General features: G+C 41.7%; 1 protein-coding gene across 4 annotated transcripts in view; it reads right to left on the reverse strand.

Annotated features, from left to right (window-relative positions):
* UTRN (utrophin) overlaps positions 1–26285 on the reverse strand; it is a 768906-nt gene that overhangs the window by 408146 nt on the left and 334475 nt on the right. For all 4 annotated transcript variants that reach the window (XM_073672652.1, XM_073672651.1, XM_073672650.1 and 1 more), the window contains one exon: positions 9906–10095. In XM_073672652.1, the coding sequence (XP_073528753.1) occupies positions 9906–10095 (190 nt within the window). The remainder of the gene's footprint in view (positions 1–9905; positions 10096–26285) is intronic.

The following is a 26285-nucleotide window of genomic DNA, read 5'->3' on the forward strand; positions in this document are numbered from 1 at the left end:
GGATTGTGTGCATTTCCTAGAGAAGCTGGACTCTAAGCCAGGCGGGCTAACCAGCACTATTTTATGGACTTGTTGATTTCTGTTTAGTTTTATGCTGGACAAAGGTTATATTTGAGTTTCCTGTGATGTGGTTTATGAGGACTGAAATAAACCAGCCAGACTTTAAATATAAACGGTTCCTGTGATACCTCAGATCGCTCCCAAATGAATAGCATAGCTATACAGCACATAAAAGTGTCAGGTTACAGGTTCTATTAAACTCTATGTTGAGGCGAAGAGGGATGTGCAAGGAGCACTAGACACAGAGAGAGTTCAGGCAGAAAGAGGCAGATTGTGCTACAGTTTCTAGCAAATTTGATTCACTTCAGTGCTGGATTCACAGCCACACAGCTCAGTACTGCTATATAATATCCTCCATGCTGCTGCTGTTTCTTTCTCTATGCTACAGAGAAAGAAGAGCAGGAATCTATCATTTTGAAAAGTTAAAAGAAACAGCATATATACTTTACATTTTTAGTATAAGCTTTTACTTCTGTTTGCAGGTTAGTATTTATAGTAGCAGGCAGGTATGTTGCTAGTAGGGATTGGTGAGAGTGACATGTGCCATGGGTGCTGTTTATCAGTGGGAGTGCGCTCAAGCAGTCATTTGCACAGCTAGTAGAAGGATGGTGGGACAAGTGCCCTTATTGCTGTTTACCCGTGTTGCTGCTAACAAGTCATATCAACCATAGGTAAGCTATTTAGAAATTAACAATCTGAATTTTTGCTCTTAGTGGAGAAAAGTCAAGGTATGAAGGACAGGGATTTTATCTGTCAATAATCCTACAGAATAAAGCTGGTCACCATCTATCATCCCCAATATCTCCATTACTATGAACATTCAGCTTAGTGAAACAAGAGCTGAATTTTATATATTATGAACAGCACAAAAGCCCTTTGCCGCCATTTATTTCAAGGGCTAACAAAAGGTTGAAAAAAAAACAACAAATTGTCCAATCCTTGCTGCTCTCCAAACTTTCTACCAGCTACCACTGGGTCAGCAAACAAATCTAATCTTCACTTTTTGTGGCGGTCAAAAAATCTTAATTCTGGTGTTTAGATATTTTTCTCATGACGCCATTTACCAATTTGACTCATTTACTGTGTATTTTGATAGATCGCACATTCACCAAATACATGTATTTTTTTTTATTCTTTTATTTTCAATGGGGCAAAGGGGGATTTTTAGGCTATGTTCACACGTTGCGTTTTTGGTGCATTTTTTTCTGCAGGCAAAACCTGCTCTCTTGGCAGTAAAGAAGCTGCTTACAAAAAGCAAGTTTTGCTCAGTTTATGCTGCGTTTTTTGCTGCGTATTTGCTGCATTTTTTGTGCTGCATTTTATACTGCGTTTTTCCTGTGCATGCTGATAAAGTTTAGTGCATAAAAAAAGCATGATTCAACTTCCTCAGGATTTTGCACCAAGAATACAGCAAAACCTGATACCTGCGTTTTTTGTGTGTGCAGGAGATTTCTGAAATCTCATAGCCTTTGCTGGTACTATAAAACACAGCTTAAAATTTGCATAAAAAAGCAGCAAAAAAACGCAACAAAAACACAACATGTGAACATAGCCTTTTGGGCTTGTTTTTGTTTTCATTTTTTGTAAACTTTTTTTTTTATTATTATTGACTTCAATATTTCCCTTAGGAGACCTGAAACTGTGATCATCTGGTCATCTTCAGCCCTGCTTTGAATAGCAAAAATCACAATCTCCTATGAATGCTGGCCATGAGCCGGCGTTCACAGGAGATTCACAATGACAGGCACAGGGGTCTTCTGCAGATCCCCGAATGTTATGACAACCCATCGATACCCCGCGATCACGTGACAGGGGCGTCAATGGGCGGGACTTGTGACACACTTCCGCTCGGCACGTGTTAAATGCTGCTGTCAGTGATAGACAGCGGCATTTAACTGGTTAACAGCCATAAGTGCACCTCGGATTCACCCACAGCGGTTAGAGGCACATGACAGCTGATCAGATCAGCTGTCATGTGCGGGGAAAGACGTGGGCTCTGATAATGAGCCCGCATACAACCTTGGATGTACCTATACGTCCAAGGTCGTGAAGTGGTTAATGTCTAACATACCTTTCATGTCCCCAAATGCTAATAACATGCAGATATAAGGTTAATTTGAAGGTTAATACCGTTAGAATTCTGTTTGGCCACCTTACCGAAAATTAAAGGGGTTGTACACTACTTAGGGTTACCCCCGCAATGTATCCCCCCGGGGCCCCTAAGACTTTTTGTAAACACTTTATGTTGCAGATAATGCCTGCGAGTGGCGCTATCATTGGCCGCTCACAGGCATCACCTGCATTAGAATCACTTGATCAGGTATTACAGACTACCAACAAGACAGAAAGGGAGCACAGAAAAGAGAAAGGTAAATGAGGAGAGCTGAAAAATACTGTGAGAAGTGAATTTTAAAATGCACCGTATTCATTTTAGCCTGATCTTGTCTGTTTATGTCTGGAGGCTTTTTTTGGTAAAAGCCTCAAGACATAAAAAAAGTGCAAAAAAATGGCCATGAAATGTGAAGGGTTAAATGGAGCCTGTCATATTGCTTACATACTGTATACTGCCAACATTAGAATCAAATTCCAAACTGCTAAATAACAGTGCCACCTACTGGGAGAATAAGAACTGGAAAAATACAGGAAATCCTCATTTTTTGAAAGCTAATCAGCCTGTTTTACTGTTGTAGTATGGCAATGGCTGATTAGGAGTGGCTGAGATGGACTTAGGCTATGTGCCACGATGCAGAAATGCTCCGGATTTTTCCTGAGCGTTTCTGCATCTCCCTGGCAGAAAAAACGCATGCGGATTGTACATGCGGATTGTACATGCGGATTGTACATACGGATTGTACATGCGTTTTCCTGCCAGGGACATGCTGATGTGAAGCGTTCTTCACTTGCATTTCCGCATGTGGGTTGACAAGCGCTTTCCAAGCGATTTTAGCATCACGGCATGGATTTATATAGTGTGACCGAAAGAATGTTAAAAAATAAAAAATAAATCTATACTTACCTTCTGATGGCCCCTGGCGTCCCTGTTTCCTCTTGCCGGCAGCTCGCGGTAGATTTAAGGACCTGCCGATGTCAGCGGTCGCGTGACCCGTCACATGACTAAATGACGTCAGCGCAGGTCCTTCAGTCCACGGCGAGCTGCTGGCAAGCAGAGACAAGCGCAGCGGGGGCCATCAGAAGGTAAGTATAATATTTATTTTTTAATTTATTCTTTTTTTTCAGGTTCTATGGTACCCGGGTCCGGAGGAGAGTCTCCTTATTGAAACGCATGGATTCCGCATGTACAGATGCAGTGATGCGGATTCCAAGCGATTCAATGCAAGTCAATGGCAGCGAAAACGCCGCGTTTACGCAAAATAATTGGTAGTGCTGCGGATTTTTCCACAATGGTAATCCGCAGCGGAAATTTCCGCAGCATGTGCACAGCACATGCGGATTATCATTGGGGAACATGGCAGACCTTCTACCATGCATTTTTTAAGTGTTTCTGCAGCGGAATTGCCTCTGCGGAAATGCTTAAAATAAGCATAGTGGGCACACAGCCTTAGAGATTTTTTGGCAGGATGTTGAGCAATAATTCAATACGTAAATGAAGCTGATAACAATTTAGGAATATTAACATTTCCTAACTTTTCATTCTCTATTAGGGCTCGTGCAGACGACCGTATAACTTGGACGAGTGATATCCATCGTTTTGATGGTTAGCACTCTTCCTCATGTTATTCTATGTTACTGTGAATATGTTCGATCTTTTCCTCAGACCAAGTTGGTCCGAGAAAAAAAATCACAGCATGCACAATTTGCCTCCAAGTATCAAATGGCACTAGCCCATTCAACTCTATGGGTCCGTGGAAAAAATCAGACCGCATGACATCCGAGTGCGGTCTGATTTTCAAGAACTGACATTATATAGAAGGTGTAGAAACTTTTTTTTTTATTCTCTCCACCTCCGAGAAAATCGGATCACACTCTGATCAAACGGTTATCAAACTCTGCTCAGAGTGTTGTGAGAGTGTGATCAGAGTGTGGTCAGCGTGTGATCAGAATCTGGTCAGAGTGGGTCAGCATGTGGTCAGAGTGTGGTCAGAGTGTGGTCAGCGTGTGGTCAGCGTGTGGTCAGCGTGTGGTCAGCGTGTGGTCAGCGTGTGGTCAGCGTGTGGGCAGCGTGTGGGCAGAGTGTGGGCAGAGTGTGGGCAGAGTGTGATCAGAGTGTGGGCAGCGTGTGGTCAGAGTGTGATCAGAGTGTGGTCAGCGTGTGATCAGAATCTGGTCAGAGTGGGTCAGCATGTGGTCAGCGTGTGGTCAGCGTGTGGTCAGCGTGTGGTCAGCGTGTGGTCAGAGTGTGGTCAGCGTGTGGTCAGAGTGTGGTCAGAGTGTGGTCAGCGTGTGATCAGAGTGTGGTCAGCGTGTGGTCAGAGTGTGGTCAGCGTGTGGTCAGCGTGTGGTCAGCGTGTGGTCAGAGTGTGGTCAGCGTGTGATCAGAGTGTGGTCAGCGTGTGATCAGAATCTGGTCAGAGTGGGTCAGCGTGTGGTCAGTGTGGTCAGAGTGTGGGCAGCGTGTGGTCAGAGTGTGGTCAGAGTGTGGGCAGAGTGTGGTCAGAGTGTGGTCAGCGTGTGGTCAGCGTGTGGGCAGCGTGTGGGCAGCGTGTGGGCAGCGTGTGGGCAGCGTGTGGGCAGAGTGTGGGCAGAGTGTGGGCAGAGTGTGGGCAGCGTGTGGTCAGAGTGTGATCAGAGTGTGGTCAGCGTGTGATCAGAATCTGGTCAGCGTGTGGTCAGCGTGTGGTCAGAGTGTGGTCAGCGTGTGGTCAGCATGTGGTCAGCGTGTGGTCAGTGTGTGATCAGCGTGTGGTCAGAGTGTGGTCAGAGTGTGGTCAGAGTGTGATCAGAGTGTGATCAGATAGTGCTCAGAGTGTGGTCAGCGTGTGGTCAGCGTGTGGTCAGCGTGTGGTCAGCGTGTGGTCAGCGTGTGGTCAGCGTGTGGTCAGCGTGTGGTCAGCGTGTGGTCAGCGTGTGGTCAGCATAATCAGACTGATTTTCTGGAATGTGGAGAAAATGGTCATCTGTATCTGACCTTAAGAGAAGTATCCAACACAATAAGCAGGGAAAAAACACCAAGTAATGTACAATGAAGAATACATAAATCTCACAATACAGCCATTGATTTGAAGCCATGCCTAGCTAGATGGCTAATTCACTGTAGCCTCATTTCTCTGGGCACATTTGGAAGGGGTCTGTAAAGACGAGCATCAATTTTGCCATTCACTGAATATTAGACACGCTTTGGAAATCTACAAAGCCAAGAAAATAGTATTGGGTAACCGGTAAGCTGGACTTTTATGTATATACCTATATCTAGAATTTGGAAGGAGCAATTGACTTATATTGTTTATTTTAATGGCAAAACATCAGTTTCTAAGAGCAACGAGTTAAGCCAGAATTACTCAGAAAACATTCACATAATGAATCCTTGCCAGGGAAAAGAAAACGGCGAATGCTCTCAAGTTAATAAGATTGGACAAGGGACAGCTAAACCATCAGTACATTCAAAATTAAGGCAACATCGGCTCAGCGTAACTAAACATGACATTTGCAGCCAAAAGCCAGGAACATCTAAGAATTGCAGAAATATCTATGTTGGCTGGTGGTCAGAATACCTGGGCTTTGCATGTAATAATCACGTGTGCTAAAGATTATTACAAATAGCTCTGCAGATGTAAGAAGAAAATGTGGGAAACAATTTACTGCTGTCATTTAGAAATATTAAAGGGAATCTATCACCCGGTTTCTGCTACTCCATCTGCAAGGAGCATGATGTAGGGCAGAAACCCTGATTCCAGTGATGTGTCAATTACTGAGCTGCTGGTTACAGTTTTGATAAAATCACGGTTTTATCTGATGCAGATCCACATGTGCTCTGAATGCTGAGCTCTGTATAACCCCACCCACACCACTGATTGGCAGCATTGTGTACACTGTGCATAGGCAGAAAGCTGCCAATCAGTGGTTTTGAGGCGGGTTATACAGAGCTCATTATTATTGAGGACTAAATGGCAGCAGGTTTACTAGTCCTGTAGTGATAGTCTCCTGCTGATAAAACTGATTTTATCAAAACAACAGCAAGCTTCCAGTAAGTGAGGCAGAGTCCCTTTATAGGTGCTTTTGCAGGACCTAAGTGGGCAGCATGTAATACCAGGACTTTTATGGCTTGTGATTTTTTACATGTTAAGGGGTCAGCCCAAGAAAAACATTTGCTAAAGTCTGCATACAAAGTGGGCTTTTTTGTGTTTGTTTTTATAGTGCTGTTTGGTACTGTTTTTAGTGTTAGTGGCGTTTTCATCAAAATCAGCATATTCTATGTATGGTAATTCAAAAACGTTAGGAAAAATGGTCGTACAAAATATCATAAGAAAAAAAACCTGCACCAAAACACATAAAAAAGACAATAAAAACACTTGAAAGTCAAGCAAAGTAAAATGAACAAAAATAAATTTGGCACATCCTACTCCGGTGAACCCTTCATTAAGATGGGTGTAAGCAGTGCCAGTCTTAATGAATTAACCCCATAAACTTTTGCGCAAAATAGTCGAGGTTTAGCACATTTTTAATGACAGTTTTTGGAGTACAGAAGATAATTAATTCACCCCTTTCAGTGTTAAGATTATTAGCTGTGTAACTAAAGCGCCTTTGATAAAGTGGAAAATTTCAACTGAAATAGTCCCGTCATCACATACAATAAAGACATTCTAGTGCTTTCTAAGCCATAACGCAATCATAACAATACTGCCTTCAGATTTTAATGCAAAAGTCACCAAGCGTGCAAATTAAAAGTTGTTACTTTTGTATAGCTATATTAGCCCTTATTCTCTATTTATCCTATTGATGGGAAAAAACTAGAATAAAATTGGCTGAATGGACCATAGATGATGGTAATGAAAAGCAAATAGAGCTGAGAAACGTCTGGGCATTCAGTCTCAAGGGTACATACCAGCCCATCAGCAAGGGGGTCTTATCATAGCCACAGGCAAACTAAAGACTGACATCAACATTGCTCAGCAATATACTGCAGGGTCGTAGGACGAAATCTATCAAAAATCCTAAGGCTACGTTACCACAACGAGTATTTGGTGGGTTTTTTATGTTGCAGATTTTCTGCACCAATTCGCTAAATTTGGTAACTTGAATTTTTATTGTGTTTCTTCAGCTGCGGTTTTTGTCTCCTTTTTGTACGTCATGTTTTAAATAAAACTGCTTTGTTTTAAACACTTCCGGTTATTTGGCTTTAATAAAACGTTATTGATAAAGTCATGTAATCTGCAGGCGTTTCTTGTGTCTTTTTGCTGCGGAAACACACTGAAACCTCTTATGTGATTTTTTTATAGGCAGCTTTTCCTCATCTTATCTATGGGGAAAATATGCAAATAAAGCGCATATTTACTGCAAGAGAAATTGACATGTTGCGGATCTCAAAAAAGCACCGCATGTCAGTCTGCACAGCGTAAAAAAAGCACAGCGGGCCGGAGATTTCTATAAATCCCATCCACTTTGCTGGAACTGTAAGACAAGTAATTTTTGAAAATACGCAGCATCAAAAAGGCAGCAAATACTCATCGCGGGAACTTAACCTTATACTCCAACTTCTGATTAAGTCAGGACCCTATGCATACTGCCAGCTGGTGTAGGGTGGCATTGCAGTATACGCTGGGTAATGTATATAGTCGAATATACATAGTAATTACTCTATATTTAGCAGACAGGTAAAACGCTGAAGATACAAATTAGTTACTGCAGCTACCATCAAGGGTATCGCACTCCACTTGACCATGAGACATTAGGTAATTAACATCTCTTTAATGTCAAGATTCATTAGCAATGATGCAGTTACCACACAGATTTCAATCATTAGCTGTCACTGAGTACGGGCTCAGACCGATTCTACATACTCATCAAATGTGACTAAATAACACTGAACGAGTCTCAGAAGTCACACTACGTATGGAAAATAAAGAAGTGAAGTGTGAATAATATGATCCTGACAATGTTAGTATCATTAATTTCAAGGAAAATTACATTTCAACATAAATCCTAGTTAAAGGGATTGTCCACCTTTGTGGTCAATATTTTTTTTCTTACTTAAAAATGAATGTAATTGAGGCTAAAAATCATTTTTGCAATTGAGTCCAATGGCCGCTGGTGGAGGAGCGTGTGACCAGACCTGTCCATCAGCCTCCTCTAATTGAAAACCTCACAAGAGAAAGCTGCTTTTCTATTGGAGGAGACTGATGGACAGGTCTGGTCACTGCTCCTCCACCAGCAGCCATTGTATGGACAGGAGAGCAGGAGGAGAACCTGTCACACCTCTATAATACTAAGGGCCACACAATCATGTCTCCAACACATCTGATAAAATGAAGACAATGAGGCCGACCCCGGTAACTCGTTCTGCAGCCAGCAATAGACATCGTAATAAAACGGATATACAAATGATATTGCAAACGATGCAAAAATTGTAATTAAACTCAAAAGGCAAAAAATGATTTTTAGCCTCAATTGTATGCATGTAAGTAAGAAAAAAAATGTCCCCAAAGGTGTAGAATCCCTTTAATGACTGCACACACAATGTGGTCAGAAAACTACATATAAAAATCAGATGGCAGATTTTACATTTTTCCTTTCAGGAACTTATGAATAAATTTACAAGTGGGTGTGACAAGAAAGGAGGGGCATTGGACAATATTACCCAGTTTAGGGCCAATCAGCCTTGAGTGGGCAGGGAGACTTCCCTTTGGAAAGGAGAATGGGAACACCCAGCTGTCAATTTATTTATAAATATTCAGGAGGAATAACAGAGGAACAGCAGAACACTGAGTTATAGAAAAGATGTGATTTCATAGAATCTAAAAGCATTTACAGGAACAGATAAGTCAGGAGACATGACAAGTAGGGACCTGTGAAAGTTTGGGTTCTGGTGCCGTTTCTCTCTCTCTCTCTCCCTCCATCCCTCCCTTTTTCTCTGCAACGGACTTTCCCCCGACACTCTGAACATTGCAACGGACTACCGGGAGAAGTCCGTGTTCGGTGTATAGCACAGCACACTAACTCTCCGGTACGAACCGTTCGGGTTCGCTAATTTCTAATGACAATACCACTTTAATGGAAAATATTATATATTTTAATGTACGACCCGAGTATCACATAACTGATATGTTGTGTTTAGGAATCATGCAAATTCCTCAGAAGCTTTTAAGATTGGACATTACAATAGATGTATTTTTTAAATGTAGTTCAACATAGGGCAATGAGTTCTGACCCATCAATATTACACAAATTAACTATTAATACACCATCAATGGAAAACAGGGAGCACTTCTCATACAAACAGAAGTGCTTGCAGAAAGACATTGATCAATGCTTTGCCACCTACAACATCATCTTCACAAGGTAAGAGAAAATTATTATTTTTTCTATTATTGATAGCCATTGCTCAATATTTTGGTCCACCGGGATTGTTCAGCAGAAAACAAATGTAATATTTTCTGACATATATTGATTCCTCACCCTGAGGAAATCCAGAGAAGACATAATGAAAGCAACCTTTTTTTTCACAGCTGAACCTCATCGGAATTTAGCATTATTATTAATAGAGTATTACAGGTTGCAAATTAAATTATACAGTTTGAGAAAGAAAAAAACTACACACCAGACGAATATCTAGAATAAGGGTTCCATTTTAGATCCACAAAACATTAAAACATTTCCAAATGAAATATAAAAGCTTAAAAACATTTAATTCGAACAAGAGAATGGTCTTCATCTCCCATAGTGGGCCTTACCTGCAGCTGCATCTTGAGCTGTCGCAAGCGATTCACATCCTGCTGGACGCCCTCACGTTGTGATGCATCCATGAGGACATTCACGGTGGTCTCAGCTTCCTGGATCCACTTCATGAAGTTCTCATGGTCCTTGACCAAGACCTGGAAGTTCTTTAGCTCCTTCTCCAGCGTGCTTTGCCTTTCGCCAACCCTAAGAAAGCAGCGATACACATCAAAGCCTTGATTAAGTTATACAAAATGATGTGGACATAAAAGTTACAGAATGGGATGAAAACTTATCAACAAATAAACAGTTCAATTTATTTATTTTATACATTATTCACAAGTAGTGTTGATCAAGTATGTATCATTAACCCTTTCCGGCGAGCATGCTCGGGTGCTCTCCGAGTATTTTGGCGTGCTTGGCGTTTCTTTCACTGTCGCCGCGCCTGTAAGTGTTACGACTGTTAGACAGCTGTAACACATGCAGAAATTGAGTGTCGAACAGGCTATCTCTGCGTGTATCCCTGTTCGGACTCAATCTCTGCATGTGTCACAGCTGTTTAACAGTCGTAACACTTACAGGCGCGGCGACAGTGAAAGAAACGCCGAGCATGTCAAAATACTCGGAGAGCACCCGAGCGTGCTTGCCGGAAAGGGTTAATGATACATACTCAATCAACACTATTCACAAGGCAAAATTCAGAAAGGAGACAAAGAACAAAGAAGATGTGATTTGTTTTGTTTGCCAATAAAACTATTTATATATGGTAGTATATTTCATTTTAATATATATATTTATATGCCACATTTTTATTAAAAAAAAATAATAAAAATATAGAGCAGACTACAGTATCTTGCTAGTAATACTGCTCTTTAGGCCTTATTCACATGTCAGTGTTTTTCACATACGAGAAAAACTAACCGAGTTTCATCAGTGATTTTGGTCAATTACATCAGAGTTTGGTCCGAGTTTCACCTGTTTTTATGGTATGTAAAAAAAAAGTTTCACCCTCTCCTATCTGTCAGTCCGTGAAAGTTGGACCATACTCAGATGGCATCACAAACACATAGACTTGCAATGCTGAATTTGATCCAACACTCAGATCAAAATTGGACATTTGTCCGTGATTTTGGCGCAAAAAAAGCGAACATGTTAATGACCCCAATCACTAATGTAGGTATGAGTGCTATCTGTGAAAAACACGGATGGCACTTGTACACAAAAAATGGATGTCTGAACGAGCCCTTGGTCATTAATTCCAAACTACTCAAAGACAAGTGATGTTTCGACCCCCAAACAGACTGCACCTTTCACCACCCTAAAAAAGCAGCCTAGTGCAAGATAATAAAAATAGCGGTAATGCTCGGAAAGGGGAGAGGTAACTTAAGTTACTCATTGGTGATTACGAAGAATATATATTCATAATATATATTTAAATTAGTGTCATTCATGGTAGGACAGGAAAATATGCTGACTCCATTCAATACGTCTAGTTACTAAGTACTGTATGTGTTTATGCCAATCTGTATAATTTATAGATCATGACAACTTCATGATAATTTTAACTTGTAATTCCATGCCTGACCACTTGGTGCGATGTTAAGGACAACAGGAGCTAACAAGAGTGTCCAAGAGTAGAAACCCCGATTTTCATGCACGTATTTTGCACCACATTTGAAAATCTCTATAGGAAGACACAGCAGTTACCTTTTCTCATTGAAATTGAATTAAGGTAGTAATGTTGCTTTAGGCCATGGGTGGGTGTCACACTGCTTGTTTATTCAGAGAGATATCACTTTAAGAATTCTCAAACTTTTAATAGCTGAAACTTTTGTAATAAATAAGAGGTATTTCTCTACATCCAGCAGATTTCCTGTCCAGTGAAGCAGCCGAACGACAATGAACTCTGTGTCTACGTGGTACAGAATAGGTGATAATAAAGGGAAATAGCTTGTATTCAATTGCACATGAAATGTGAGGCTTAATCATTGTTTTATCAGTTATAAATGATAAAAAAAAATCTGTGACTTGTACAATTAAACTAGAAGGGAAGTACCGTAAATGTAATTGAGAACAAAACAGTGTGCTTGCTAAAGAATTTCGACTACACTGTTCCAACAAATGGTTGAATAAAGGAACACATTTTGATAATTTTCCACTGCTTCCCACCTCTTTCCCATGATACCACCACAAGGGAAATGAGGCATTTCACCATTGCTATTAAAATCAATGGACTGTAGATCTAATGTAGGTAGAGGGCCTCTTTATAGCCATTCTGCCTTGTATACAGGGGACTGCTCTAAATAAAGAATTCCCTAATAAGATAATTGAAAATAAAACCTGTTAAAGGCATCACTAATTGTGAAGGCAAAGAATATGACCTGGTTCAATACAATAATCTCAAAGTGTATTGCACTCCATAAATTATGGTAAACTGCACAACCCTTTCTGTGGCTGTCACAATCCCTGGTCTATCAATTTATTTGATTCATTTTGTTTTTATTCTCTATAGACTTCAAGGGACAGAAGATAAGAGATATTTTTAACTTGCACCTTATTAGGCCTGATGATGCTCCAGTAGAAAAAGCTTGAAAAGTCCTGGTTCAATACATGATACCGGCCTCATGTCATACCTAACATAACATATTCTCCAAAGCTGGAGCAAATTCAGATTAGGAGAAAAAGTAAGAAAACTTTAAGCTGCATGGACACATTTTTGAGTGTGTATGTGCATTGACCAAACAATATTTTCTTGTGACCACAGGTTTCTCAGGATGTGCTAAACACCAAGAACTCCATGTAGTTTAATTAATAGATCTAGAATAAAATTAAGTTCTACAATTGGATGTGTTAAAAATTGTTCCCTGCTGAGATAATCTTATAAATGTGTCCCTGCTGTGTACTGTGTAATGGCTGTGTCTGACCGTACAGGGACATGGTCTGATCATACCACATCTCCTGAGCAGGGGAGGTAGGAAAAGAGTATACAGACATTACAGCAGGGGATCACAGCAGATTCTTTTTCTGAGGTAAGAAAAAGTTTTTAAACAGGCAGAGAAATGTTTTTCCTTACAGAAACCAGCAGCTGTGATCCTCTGCTGTAATGTCTGTATAGTCTTTCCCTTCCTCCCCTGCCCAGGAGCTGTGGTATGATCAGATCATGTTCCTGTACACGGTCAGACACAGCCATTACACAGTACACAGCAGGGACACATTTAGATGATTTTCTCAGGACAGGAAACACATCTAATTGTGAAACTTATTTTTATTCCAAGATCTATTGATTCAAGTGCACTTTGTTTATGGGACAACCCCTTTAAGTAGTTAGAAGGGGTTGACTAGTAGTGCACAACCCCATTTAATCAATTTGGCATGGAATCAATGAGCTGACCCCTTGACCAGGGTAATGTTGGGTCATTTCTCATGCAAAATCTCTAAAATTATTCAACAGGAAACAGGTTTGCATTCGCTGTCTCATTGCACGGTCAAGCATAGCCCAGACGTGTTCTATGGGATTTATGACAGGTGACTGACTGGCCAATAAAGGCAGCCAGATTCCTTTTTTTTGTCTGTCAATCTTGGGTTAATTTAGGTCTTTGATGAACAGAGTGGATGTTTTGCTCAGCAGACCACCTAAAACTACTGGAAGAAGACCCAATGTTCTGCTGAACAAAATCAAGTGAATATTGTAAAATAAAAGAATATGGAGCTTATTTATGTAGTTAAGTAAGATAGAATTATGTAATTTGAGCTAAAAAACCCTGTCTTTCATAACTTCTTGCAAGTCAAGGAATGTGGCTTTGCTTAAAAGAGGCAAGGATTACCAAGAAAGGGCTGTAGTTAACATGCTGAAACAAGCCCAAAAAAATGCACCAAAATGTTGTCACAAATTTCTGGTGTAGTCAGTCAAATAACAGATGACATAACCCAGACTATTGGATCCAGTTGTAAAAAACATGTTAGATGGACTGTGCTGCTGGTGCAAACCGATTATTCAACAATGAAAATACTTTTGTTTATTCACAACATATTTTATCGCTGTACCGACGTTTTTATCAAGATAAAAAAACAAATGTGGTGGATATTTCTTTTTTTCACTTGATAAAGACGCCGATACAGCATTGAAACGCGTTGTAAATGAAAAAACTTATTATCAGCACTGTTGAAGAATGGGTTTACTCCAGCAGCGCAGCCCACCATGGTTTATCCAACTGGATCCAGTATTTCCTGGAGGATTCATCTTCCAGCCACGGGGCAGCAGTAGCTGTTTTTCTTCATGCCTACATAGGAGTTGTGCTTGTGAGAGTTAACTAAAAACGTACCTACTCTCCCTCCATAGGATATCACCCAATTGTGCGCTCTGTCCTCCACATTTAGATTTCTTTATAAACCAGACTAAACAGATTTATCAAACAACATGAACCACTTTGATAAATCTGAAGCTTTTTAAGACTGTCCAGTCTAAATTTGCACCTAAGAATTAGGCAGTATCGATAAATATGTCCTGCTATCTAAAAATTAAGGCATATATTCACTTATGGGATGTCTCTGTTATAATATGCCCTATTTGCGTACACAAACCATACACTGTAATGCACAGTATAATATACAGCTAGGTGCAAAATAATACCAGTATGTTTAAAACAACTGAGAAAAAGCTGAATCCTCGTGAGAGCACAAATTCTCAATCGGATTGAGGTCTCGGGATTGGGCTGGCCACTTCATCAATCTTGTTGGTCTGGAACCTGGATGTTGCCCGCTTGCTGGTGTGTTTGGGGTCATTGTTCTGCTGAAACATTCATTTCAACGTCATTTTTTCTTCAGCATAAGGCAACATGACCTCTTCCAGTATTTTAATATATTCAAACTGGTCCATGATGTCTGGTATGCGATAAATGGGCCCCACTCCATAGTATGAGACACATCCGCAAACCATCATGCTTGCACCTCCATGTTTTACAGTCTTCACAGTGTACTGTGGCTAGAATTCAGTGTTTATGGGTCGTCTCACAAACTGTATGTGCCCTTTAGACCCAGTAAGAACAATCTTGCTCTCATCTGTCCATAGAATGTTATGCCTGTCTCTTTAGGCCAGTCAATGTGTTCTTTGGCAAAATGTAACCTTTTCAACACGTTTTTTTTCAGCACTGGTACTCTACAAGGGTTTGTTGCAAATACACTGCTCAAAAAAATAAAGGGAACACTCAAATAACACATCCTAGATCTGAATGAATGAAATATTCTCATTGAATACTTTGTTCTGTACAAAGTTGAATGTGCTGACAACAAAATCACACAAAAATCAATGGAAATCAAATTTATTAACTAATGGAGGCCTGGATTTGGATTCACCCCAAAATTAAACTGGAAAAACACACTACAGGCTGATCCAACTTTGATGTAACGTCCTTAAAACAAGTCAAAATGAGGCTCCGTATTGTGTGTGGCCTCCACGTGCCTGTATGACCTCCCTACAACTCCTGGGCATGCTCCTGATGAGGTTGCGGATGGTCTCCTGTGGGATCTCCTCCCAGACCCGGACTAAAGCATCAGCCAACTCCTGGACAGTCTGTGGTGCAACGTGACATTGGTGGATGGAGCGAGACATGAGGTCCCAGATGTGCTCAATCGGATTCAGGTCTGGGGAACGGGCGGGCCAGTCCATAGCTTCAATGCCTTCATCTTGCAGGAACTGCTGACAGACTCCAGCTACATGAGGCCTGGCATTGTCCTGCATTAGGAGGAACCCAGGGCCAACAGCACCAGCATATGGTCTCACAAGGGGTCAGAGGATCTCACCTCGGTACCTAATGACAATCAGGCTACCTCTGGCGAGCACATGGAAGGCTGTGCGGCCCTCCAAAGAAAAGCCACCCCACACCATTACTGACCCACTGCCAAACCAGTCATGCTGAAGGATGTTGCAGGCAGCAGATCACTCTCCACGGCGTCTCCAGACTCTTTCACGTCTGTCACATGTGCTCAGTGTGAACTTGCTTTCATATGTAAAGAGCACAGGGCGCCAGTGGCGATTTTGCCAATCCTGGTGTTCTGTGGCAAATGCCAAGCGTCCTGCATGGTGTTGGGCTGTGAGCACAACCCCCTTCTGTGGACGTCGGGCCCTCATACCACCCTCATGGAGTCGGTTTCTAACCGTTTGTGCAGACACATGCACATTTGTGACCTGCGGGAGGTCATTTTGCAGGGCTCTGGCAGTGCTCCTCCTGTTCCTCCTTGCACAAAGGCGGAGGTAGCGGTCCAGCTGCTGGGTTGTTGCCCTCCTACGGCTCCCTCCACGTCTCCTGGTGTACTGGCTTATCTCCTGGTAGTTCCAGCCTCTGGACACTACGCTGACAGACACAGCAAACCTTCTTGCCACAGCTCACATTGATGTGCCATCCTGGATGAGCTGCACTACCTGAGCAACTTCTGTGGGTTGTAGAGTCCGTCTCATGTTACCACGAGTGTGAAAGCACAACCAACATTCAAAAGTGACCAAAACATCAGCCAGAAAGCATTGGTACTGAGATGTGGTCTGTGGTCCCCACCTGCAGAACCACTCCTTTATTGAGATTGTCTTGATAACTGCCAATAATTTCCATCTATTGTCTATTCCACTTGCACAACAGCATGTGAAATTGATTGTCAATCAGTGTTGCTTCCTAAGTGGACAGTTTGATTTCACAGAAGTATGATCTACTTGGAGTTATATTCTGTTGTTTAAGTGTTCCCTTTATTTTTTTGAGCAGTGTAGTTTGGCTTCAAGTAGGCATCTTCTGATGGTTGTAGGACTCACAGGTAACTGAAGATCTGTTTTTGTCTCCCTGGAGCTGATCATTGGATGCCTCTTTGCCATTCTTGTGATTCTATGATCTTTGCGCATCGTAGTATTTTTCTTCCTACCACATGTTTCGGGTTTTGTTTGCCATTTGAAAGCATTGGAAATCTTTTTAGCTGAGCAGAAAAATATGTTCTGCACTTCTTTATATATTTTTCGCTCTCCATTCAACTTCTTGATCAAAGTTTTTTCTTCTTTGGTATAATGTCTGGAACAACCAATTTTACTCACTGAGCAAGGGCTAAAACCAGCAAGTACAACTTTGCTGCCCTCCTTCTTTAAATAAGGGCTATAATTGACACCTGTTTCTTCACAGAATGAATGACCTCACTAATTGAACTTCACACTGCTATTAATTAGAACACCCCCTTCATTAAATGAGTCAATTACACCCAATTAGAAGTTTGCATGTCATAACTAGTGATTCTGTTCCTTGCCCATTAATCGCCTACACCTAATCATGAATTTTTTCCCATGTTGTATGATCTTTTCTGCCAAAAACAGTGATTGAACACATTAGTGATGTTAGACTAATATTATTTTGCACATAACTGTATCAGGAAAGTAGAATGACTAGTTATGCTCAGTGCACCATTATTTGTTAAGAGAAGCCCTTTAAGTTGTTCTTTCTTCTTTATAAATAGACACATATTTTAATGTATCAAGGGTAACTGGAAACACAAACACATGTTTAATTACACACTACAAACATGTGCTGTATTTTTTTGACTATAAGACGCACTTTTTTCCTCCAAAATCTTGGAGGAAAATGGGAGGTGCGTCTTACAGTCCGAATGTTGGGGGGGGGTGTGTGTATGTGTATATATATATATATATATATATATATATATATACATACATATACATACATATACACAGTGTGGGGGGAGCAGTAGTGGCGGAGGAGAGGGGCACAGGAGGCAGCAGCCGCTTGCTGCAGCCTACACTGTCCCTGCTGCTAATCAAAATGAACATTCAGTGCTCCCCACGCCTTTAATAGCGGGCATACGCGATCGCCCGGCAGCAGCAGGAGCCGCGCTGCGGCTACGCTGTGTGCCGGCTATTAAGGAGCATGAAGTCACTGCTCTCCTCGCACACAGTCTCGGCGTGGGGAGCAGTGACTTCCGGCAGCTGATCTCTCCTTGTGAGCCGCGCATGGCAGCACTGGAGGAGAGAGAAGAAAGGTGAGTAGGAGTGTTTATTTTTTTTATGTGCAGCGTGATGGGGATTAGGGGGACCATGCATACTAGGATAAGGATGAGGGGGGCATATAGCCACAGAAAAGGATGAGGGGGCCATACGTACCAGGATAAGGATGAGGGGGCCATACATACCAGTATACGGATGAGTGGGATCATACATACCAGTATACGGATGAGGGGGCCATGCACACCAGGATAAGGATGAGGGGTGCCATGCATACCAGGATAAGGATGAGGGGTGCCATGCATACCAGGATAAGGATGAGGGGGATCATACATACCAGTATACGTATGAGGGGGCCATACATACCAGGATAAGGGTGAGGGGGCAGTATACGGATGAGGGGGAGATGCACACCAGGATAAGGATGAGGGGTGCCATGCATACCAGGATAAGGATGAGGGGGATCATACATACCAGTATACAGATGAGGGGGTCATGTATACCAGGATAAGGATGAGAGTGCCATGCATACCAGGATAAGGATGAGGGGGCTATGTATACCAGGATAAGGATGAGGGATTTCATGCATACCAGGAAAGGGATGAGGGGTGCCATGCATACCAGGAAAGCATGAGGGGTGCCATGCATAACAGGAAAGGGATGAGAGGTGCCATGCATACCAGGGAAGGGATGACGGGTGCCATGTATGCCAGGATAGGGATTAGGGGTGCCTTGTATACCAGGACAGGGATGAGGGGTGCCATGCATACCAGGATAGGGATGAGGGGTGCCATGCATACCAGGATAGAGATTGCTGTGCTATGCATACCAGGATAGGGATGAGGGGTGCCATGCATACCAGGATAAGGATGAGGGGTGGCATGCATACCAGGATGGAGGGATTCCATGCATACCAGGATGGAGGGGTGCCATGCATACCAGGATGGGGATGGGGGCCACGTATAATAGGAAGGGGGGGCATATATACCAGGATGGGGGATATTATCAGACATTACCCCTATACCAGTGTCAGCAGCAGACCCCCTCTCCCTTAACAGTGCATCGTGACCACATTTTTTTGGTTAAATTTTCTTTTTCTATTTTCCTCCTCTAAAACCTAGGTGCGTCTTATGGTCCGATGCGTCTTATAGTCCGAAAAATACGGTACTTAATACTAGAGTAAGTTAGAAAATGTTTGACTCACATCATGTTTGTTACAGAAAAGCATGCTAATTTACTGCAAGCAATTCCTCCTACACAATGCAACAATCATACGTCCCTTTATGTCCTGGTTTATATTCAATTATCTGACTCAGAGACTGTTCACTGCTGCAGTCATTCAAGCCACTCAAAATTAAAACAGATGGAATTCTAGATTTGTTATCAATATTGAATCATTCCTCAAAGCTTTCCAAACAAATGCCACGTATTATGCCCCCAAAGTCCTTCATTCAACCTCTACCATTTCTTCTACGTAGCTGAGGTACCTTAATGTACAGTAATGTAAAGGTTTTCAGTCTTGCAGGAGCCTACTGAGACAATACATTTCCGATGACAGATTGCTTTAGCTTGGAGACATGCCCCATCCAATGTTTCAATCATGTCACCAGAACATTTTTTTTTAACATCACAATGTTTTTCCCAGATTAGCAATGGAACAAAGACTAGCAAAAAGCTCTGAATAGCTGTTCTGTCTGCTAAAAATGCAAGCATGTGCAATTAATAAATGACAACCGCTTATTGGGAACTAAAATAATTCCCCCTGGTTGAAAGCTAATTTTGTAGTACATGATTTAATCGGCTATACAATCTCCATTAATGGCCACTACCATGGAAATATAGTAATGTATGTGGACAATTTAACTGCTCTCCACTCACACAAGACAGTCCCTAATGGGGGGGCAAGGGGACACATAGATAATGGTTGTCAAGGTTAAAACAAATCCTTAAGTGCCCACGATGCAGAAATGCTGCATATTTTTTCCGCTTCTCCCTGGCAGGAAAAACGCATGCGGATTTTACATGCGATTTTCCTGCCAGGTAGAAGCGTATGTCCCGTGTTTTTGCATGCATTTCTGCATGCGGGTTATCAAGCGCTTTTCCAAGCGATTTTCGCATCACTTGGAAAAGTGCTTGATAACTTGGTCACACTATATAAATCCATGCAAACGGCATGGATTTATAGTAGTGTGACAAAGTTAGTTAAAAAAAAAGAATAAGAATGGTAAAAAATAAAGATTTAACTTACCTTCCGATGCACCCCGGTATTTTCTCCTCTCCATCCGGTCTGTTATATGGGTCGCGGTGGTGTGAAAGGACCTGCGATGATGTCATAGAGTCATGTGACAGGTCACGCGACCGCCGACGTCAGCGGTCGCGTGACGTGTCACATGACTTAATGACGACATGGCAGGTCCTTTCACACCACCGCGACCCATACAACACACCAGACGCATCACTGAGGAAACCGGAGGCCATCGGAAGGCAAGTATAATCTTTATTTTTTATTTTAAATTCTTTTTTTAACAGGTTCTATGGTACCCAGGTCTGGAGGAGAGTCTCCTCTTCTCCAAACCCGGGTACCATCCGCACATAGAATCGCATAATATCCGTGTGTGCAAATGTGCTGACACGGATAATATGCGTTTCAATGCAAGTCAATGCCGGCAATTACGTTGCGTGTCCGCAAAATTAATGGCCATGCTGCGCATTTTTCCGCAATGATAATCCACAGCAGAAATTTCCGCAGCATGTGCACAGCACATGCGGATTATCATTGGGTACCATGGGGCACGTATTAACAAGCGTTTTTTAAGCGTTTTCGCTGCGCAACTTCCACGGCAAAAACGCTTGAAAAACGCATAGTGGGCACGCAGCCTTAGAAGGTAAGGTTATTTCTCTGTTAGCTAGGCAGCTGCTTGATAATGCTCAGGCTGGTACTTAGTATCAAAACACATGTTCTACAGGTGACAACATTAGATCACCGCAAGAGGAATACATAGCGATTTGGTTTAGGGTGGGATTATACTTGTGATGTTAACCTACCGCTTATAGGCTACATATCTGCCGATTATTCAATAATTACGTGCTCTCCGCAATTTGCATGCACACAGAATGATCAGCAATATAAGGTTCTGTGTTAAGTTTCCTAATTCGTTGGGAGATCAGCAGCCTGTTTATGTTTAACGATTATCATTTTTTATACTATTGAGTAAGATAATTAACCCCTTTAATCCCCAAGGTGGTTTGCACGTTAGTGACCAGGCCAATTTTTACAATTCTGACTACTGTCACTTTATTAGGTAATTACTTAGGAACGCTTCAACGGATCCCACTGATTCTGAGATTGTTTTTTCGTGACATATTGTACTTCATGACAGTGGTAAAATTTCTTCGATAGCACTTGCGTTTATTTGTGAAAAAAACGGAAAATTTGGCGAAAATTTTGAAATTTCCAAACTTTGAATTTTCATGCCCTTAAATCAGGGCAATATGTCACACAAAATAGTTAATACATAACATTTCCCACATGTCTACTTTACATCAGCACAATTTTTGAACCAAAATGTTTTTTTGTTAAGAAGTTATAAGGGTTAAAAGTTGACCAGCGATAGACAAAAGTGACACCATTCTAAAAACTGCACCCCTCAAGGTGCTCAAAATCACATTCAAGAAGTTTATTAACCCTTCACATGCTTCACAGGAATTTTTGGAAGGTGGAAGAAAAAAATTAACATTTACCTTTTTTCACAAAAATGTTACTTTAGACCCCAATTTTTATTTTCGCAAGGGTAACAGGAAAAAAATGGACCCCAAAATTTGTTGTACAATTTCTCCTGAACACGCCGATACCGCATATGTGGAGGCAAACCACTGTTTGGGCGCATGGGAGGGTTTGGAAGGGAAGGAGCGCCATTTGACTTTTTGAATGTAAAATTGCTTGAATAATTAGCGGACGCCATGTTGCGTTTGGAGAGCCCCTGACGTGCCTAAACAGTGGAAACTCCCCACAAGTGACACCATTTTGGAAACTAGACCCCTCAGGGAACTTATCTAGATGTGTGGAGAGCACCTTGAACCCGCAGGTGCTTCACAGAAGTTTATAACATTGAGCCGTAAAAATACAATTTTCACATTTTTCTCACAAAAATGTTTTTCAGCCCCCAATTTTGCATTTTCATAAGGGTAACAGGAGAAATTGCACAATACAATTTGTTGTGCAATTTCTCCGGAGTAAGCTGATACCCCATATGAGGGAGAAAAACAATGTTTGGGCACACGGCAGGGTTCAGAAGAGAAGGAGCGCCATTTGACTTTTTGAATGTAAAATTTGCTTGAATAATTAGCGGACGCCATGTTGCGCTTGGAGAGCCCCTGATGTGCTTAAACAGTGGAAACCCCCTACAAGTGACATCATTTTGGAAACGAGACCCCTCAGGGAACTTATATAGATGTATGTTGAGCACTCTGAATCCCAAGGTGATTATAACATGGAGCCGTAAAAATAAATAAAACAAAAAAATGATGTTTTCGTCCCAAATGTTTTATTTTCACAACGTTAAGAGGAGAAATGGACCCAAAAACTTTTGTGCAATTTCTCCTGAGTACGCCAATACCCATATGTGGGGAAAAGACACTGTTTGGGCGCACGACAGGGTTCAGAAGGGAAGGAGCACAGTGTGATTTTTTTAACGCAAAATTGGCTGGAATTGAGAGCAGACGCCTTGTCACGTTTGGAGAGTCCCTGATGTGCCTAAATAGTGGAAACCCCCCACAAGTGATCCCATTTTGGAAACTAGACCCCTCAAGGATTTTATCAAGGGGTATAGTGAACATTTTGAACCCAGAGGTACAACACAGAATTTGATAACATTAGGTCATCATATTGAATAAGTTGTCATTAGTCTTGAGCGCAAGTGCTCACTACTTGAGTTTGCATTGGGTACTCGGGTATGCACCAAGTATCGTGGGTGCTCGAGTGACATGCTCGAGTCCCCGCCCCGCATGTTTCACGGTTATTAGACACCCCAAAAAAAAAACATGCGGGAATCGCTCGTGCATGGCAGGCAATCCATGCAACTATTTTTGGCCACAAAGCATATGGGGCAGAGACTAGAGCATGTCACTCGAGCACCCACGATACTCGGTGCATACCCGAGCCCCCGATGCAAACTCAAGTAGGGAGCACATGCGCTCAACACTGGTTGCCATATCGTCATAATTTTTTTTTCTTTACTTTTGAAAAAATCCCAACTTTAACCCTAGCACAACCCAAGCACTAACTCTAGAACAACCATAACCCTAGAACAACCCTAACCCTAGCACAACCCTAACCCTAGCACAACCCTAACCCTAGCACAACCCTAACCCTAACACAACCCTAACCCTAACACAACCCTAACCCTAGCAAAACCCTAACCCTAGCACAACCCTAACCCTAACCATCGCACAACCCTAACCCTAGCACAACCCTAACCCTAGCACAAACCTAACCCTAGAGTTTATTTTTTACTCCATTCCTCGTGCGGTATAAGTGATTAGATGACTTCATTCTTCAGGTCGGTTCGATTACAGCGATACTAGATTTATATTGGGTTTTTATGATTGACAGCTGTCACACACTAAAAGATGCTTTTTTTTTGCAAAGACTAGGTTTTGCATCGTCATATTTAGAGAGCTATAATTTTTCCATATTTACAGACTCATGTGACGGCTTGTTTTTTGCAGGACAATTGACGTTTTTATTAGTACCATTGTTGGGCACGTGTCATTTTCTGATCACTTTCTATTCTGATTTTTGGGAGGCAGAATAAACAAAAAGCAACAATTCTGGAATTGTTTTTTTTTATGCTGTTCTGCGTCTGGTAAAATTGATAAGGCAGCTTTATTCTTAGAGTCAATACGCTTACAGCGGTACCACATTCATATTTTTTTTTATGTTTTGGCGCTTTTACACAATAAAAACTATTTTCTAGAAAAAATAATTTTTTTGTATCGCTTTATTCTGAGAGCTATAACTTTTTTATTTTTTGGATGATGGAGCTGTATGGCAGCTTGTTTTTTGCTGGACAAGATGACGTTTTCAGCGGTACCATTTTTATTTACATTCGACTTTTGTTCGCGTGTTATTCCATTTTTTGTTTGGCAGTATGATGATAAAGCATTGTTTTTTTGTTTTATTTTTTTCTTACCGTGTTCACTAAAGGGGTGAACTAGTGGGACAGTTTTACAGGTCAGGTCGTTCAGGACGCGGCAATATCAAATATGTGTACTTCTATTGGTTTATTTTTATTCTTTCATAATAAATAAATATTATGGGTACAATATATTTTTATTTTTTGGGGATTATTGTTTTCATTTTTTTTTTTAAATATTTTTACAATTTTTTTTTTTTTAGTTTTTTTTTCACTTTCTGGCACTTTTTTTTACTTTTAAACTTTGTCCCACTAAGGGACTTTCATTTTTTGCAGCCTGATTGGCTATATGCACTGTACATGACCAAAGTAACTTCCTGCTGTCTGGTGACCCGGATGTTGTCACAAAGACATCGGGTCACCATGACAACATCCGAGAGCCGCCGCAGACAGCGCAGGACACCGGCAGAGGAGGTAAGTATCGGCGCTTACCTCCCTTGCCCCCGCAATGCTGCGATCAGCTTTGATCGTAGCATTTCGGGGGTTAATGTGCCAGCAGTGGAGCAGGACCGCTCCTGGCATATAGCATCGGGTGTCAGCTGTGACAATCGCAGCGTGCGTAATAGTACGTAGCTGGTCCATAAGTCCCAGGGTGCAGCTACGTACTATTACTGACAAGGTCGTAAAGGGGTTAAGTAAGACTTTGTAATATATCTTATCAGAGAAGTCTGCTTCTTTCTCCGCCAGGAATAATCATTCATTCTCAAAATTCTCAATTTATGGTTAAATCTGTATTCAGTGAAGACAGATTGTTACAATACTGAGTTAGGGGATGGCAGCTGCTACTGATAAGATTCTATGTAGACAGAAAGAAGGAGGAGCTAGAGGCAGAGCTCCTCCCTCCTCCTCTCATCTACATAAAATCTCATCACTAGCAACTCTCATTTCCTATCTCAGTAATGTAACAATCTGTCTTCACAGAACACAGATTTAACCATAAATTGAGAATTTTGATAATGACTGATCAGTCCTGGCGGACAAAAAAGCAGATTTCTCTGATAAGATATACAGTATTACGAAGTTTCTTATTTTCACATGTACTGTTGATCTATAATATAAAAATTAAAACGTCTGTTACTCTTTAAAGATATTAAACGTTCATCATCCTCTGTGTATCTTGAGGCCTTTATTTTTTTTTTCATATGTGAGATAATATAAGCTTTTATCCGATCTGAGAACAAGTCATATACACAGTACAGACTCCAGCATCTTATGCTTTCAAGATGTGCTCTTGATGGATATCAGAAAACTCAGGGAATGGGTGGAAGGAAAGCTGATGTTAATCCTGTCATTTCCATGACAATGAGCACTGCCACACTGAAATCACCTTTTGTGTTCTCTCCTGTCTGCAAGACAAGAATCTCCATTGTTGACACAAAAAGAAGAAAACTAAGAAGAGTAGAAACATATTCTGAGAGGAGTGTGGGAGCAGTGCTGCTTGGTGACAAGCAAGGGATAAGAAGGTCAACAAACTGGATCTTCATACTTATATCCTATAATAGATTTATATTCAAATAGAACATTAAAAATAAAAAGCTACAGCCTAATCAAACATATGACCTATACACCTATATTTATACGACAAGTTGTATCATTCCGATCCATGTGGATTATGTCTGTCACACCCATGGATCGTGGACGCACTGTGCCACGGGCCGGGCTCACCCAGGAGAGGAATGGCTAAGCGGCAGCCCGGTTTTCGCTAGAGCTCCTGATGGTGAAGTTAGGCTTGTGCTGCAAGTAGCTGCCAGGCACCACTCCTGGGCAGTCCCCGGTACTGCAGCTGCTGACCCCACGGGTCAGGATCGCAGTCACAGACACGGGCTCTGAGTCACTGGCAGGACAAGACTTGGATACTGAAATACTAGCCAGGAAGACAGAACTGGCTTTAGGTTCAGGTAGCGCAGGAGCAGCTTCAGGTTCATGTACCGCCGGAGCGGCTTCAGGTTCAGGTACCGCCGGAGCGGCTTCAGGTTCGGGTATCATTGGAGAGACTTCAGGTTTGGGTACCGCCAGAGCGGTTTCAGGTTCAGATTCAGAATTAGACTACACAGGTTACAGAAACAGGTACTAGTTCAAACAACATGGGGGACCTGGCAACTGACTAGTTGCACAACACTAACTAAATCAACGTGGTTGCTGAAGTACCTCCCAACTGGAGAGCTTGCCTTATACAGCTGATGACTCTCAGCTATTGGCTGGGGGAATTTCCAAAGTGT

Source organism: Phyllobates terribilis, unplaced genomic scaffold (assembly GCF_046119375.1).
Source record: "Phyllobates terribilis strain yellow unplaced genomic scaffold, ASM4611937v1 Scaffold_3__8_contigs__length_932513732, whole genome shotgun sequence".
Lineage (NCBI taxonomy): Eukaryota > Metazoa > Chordata > Amphibia > Anura > Dendrobatidae > Phyllobates > Phyllobates terribilis.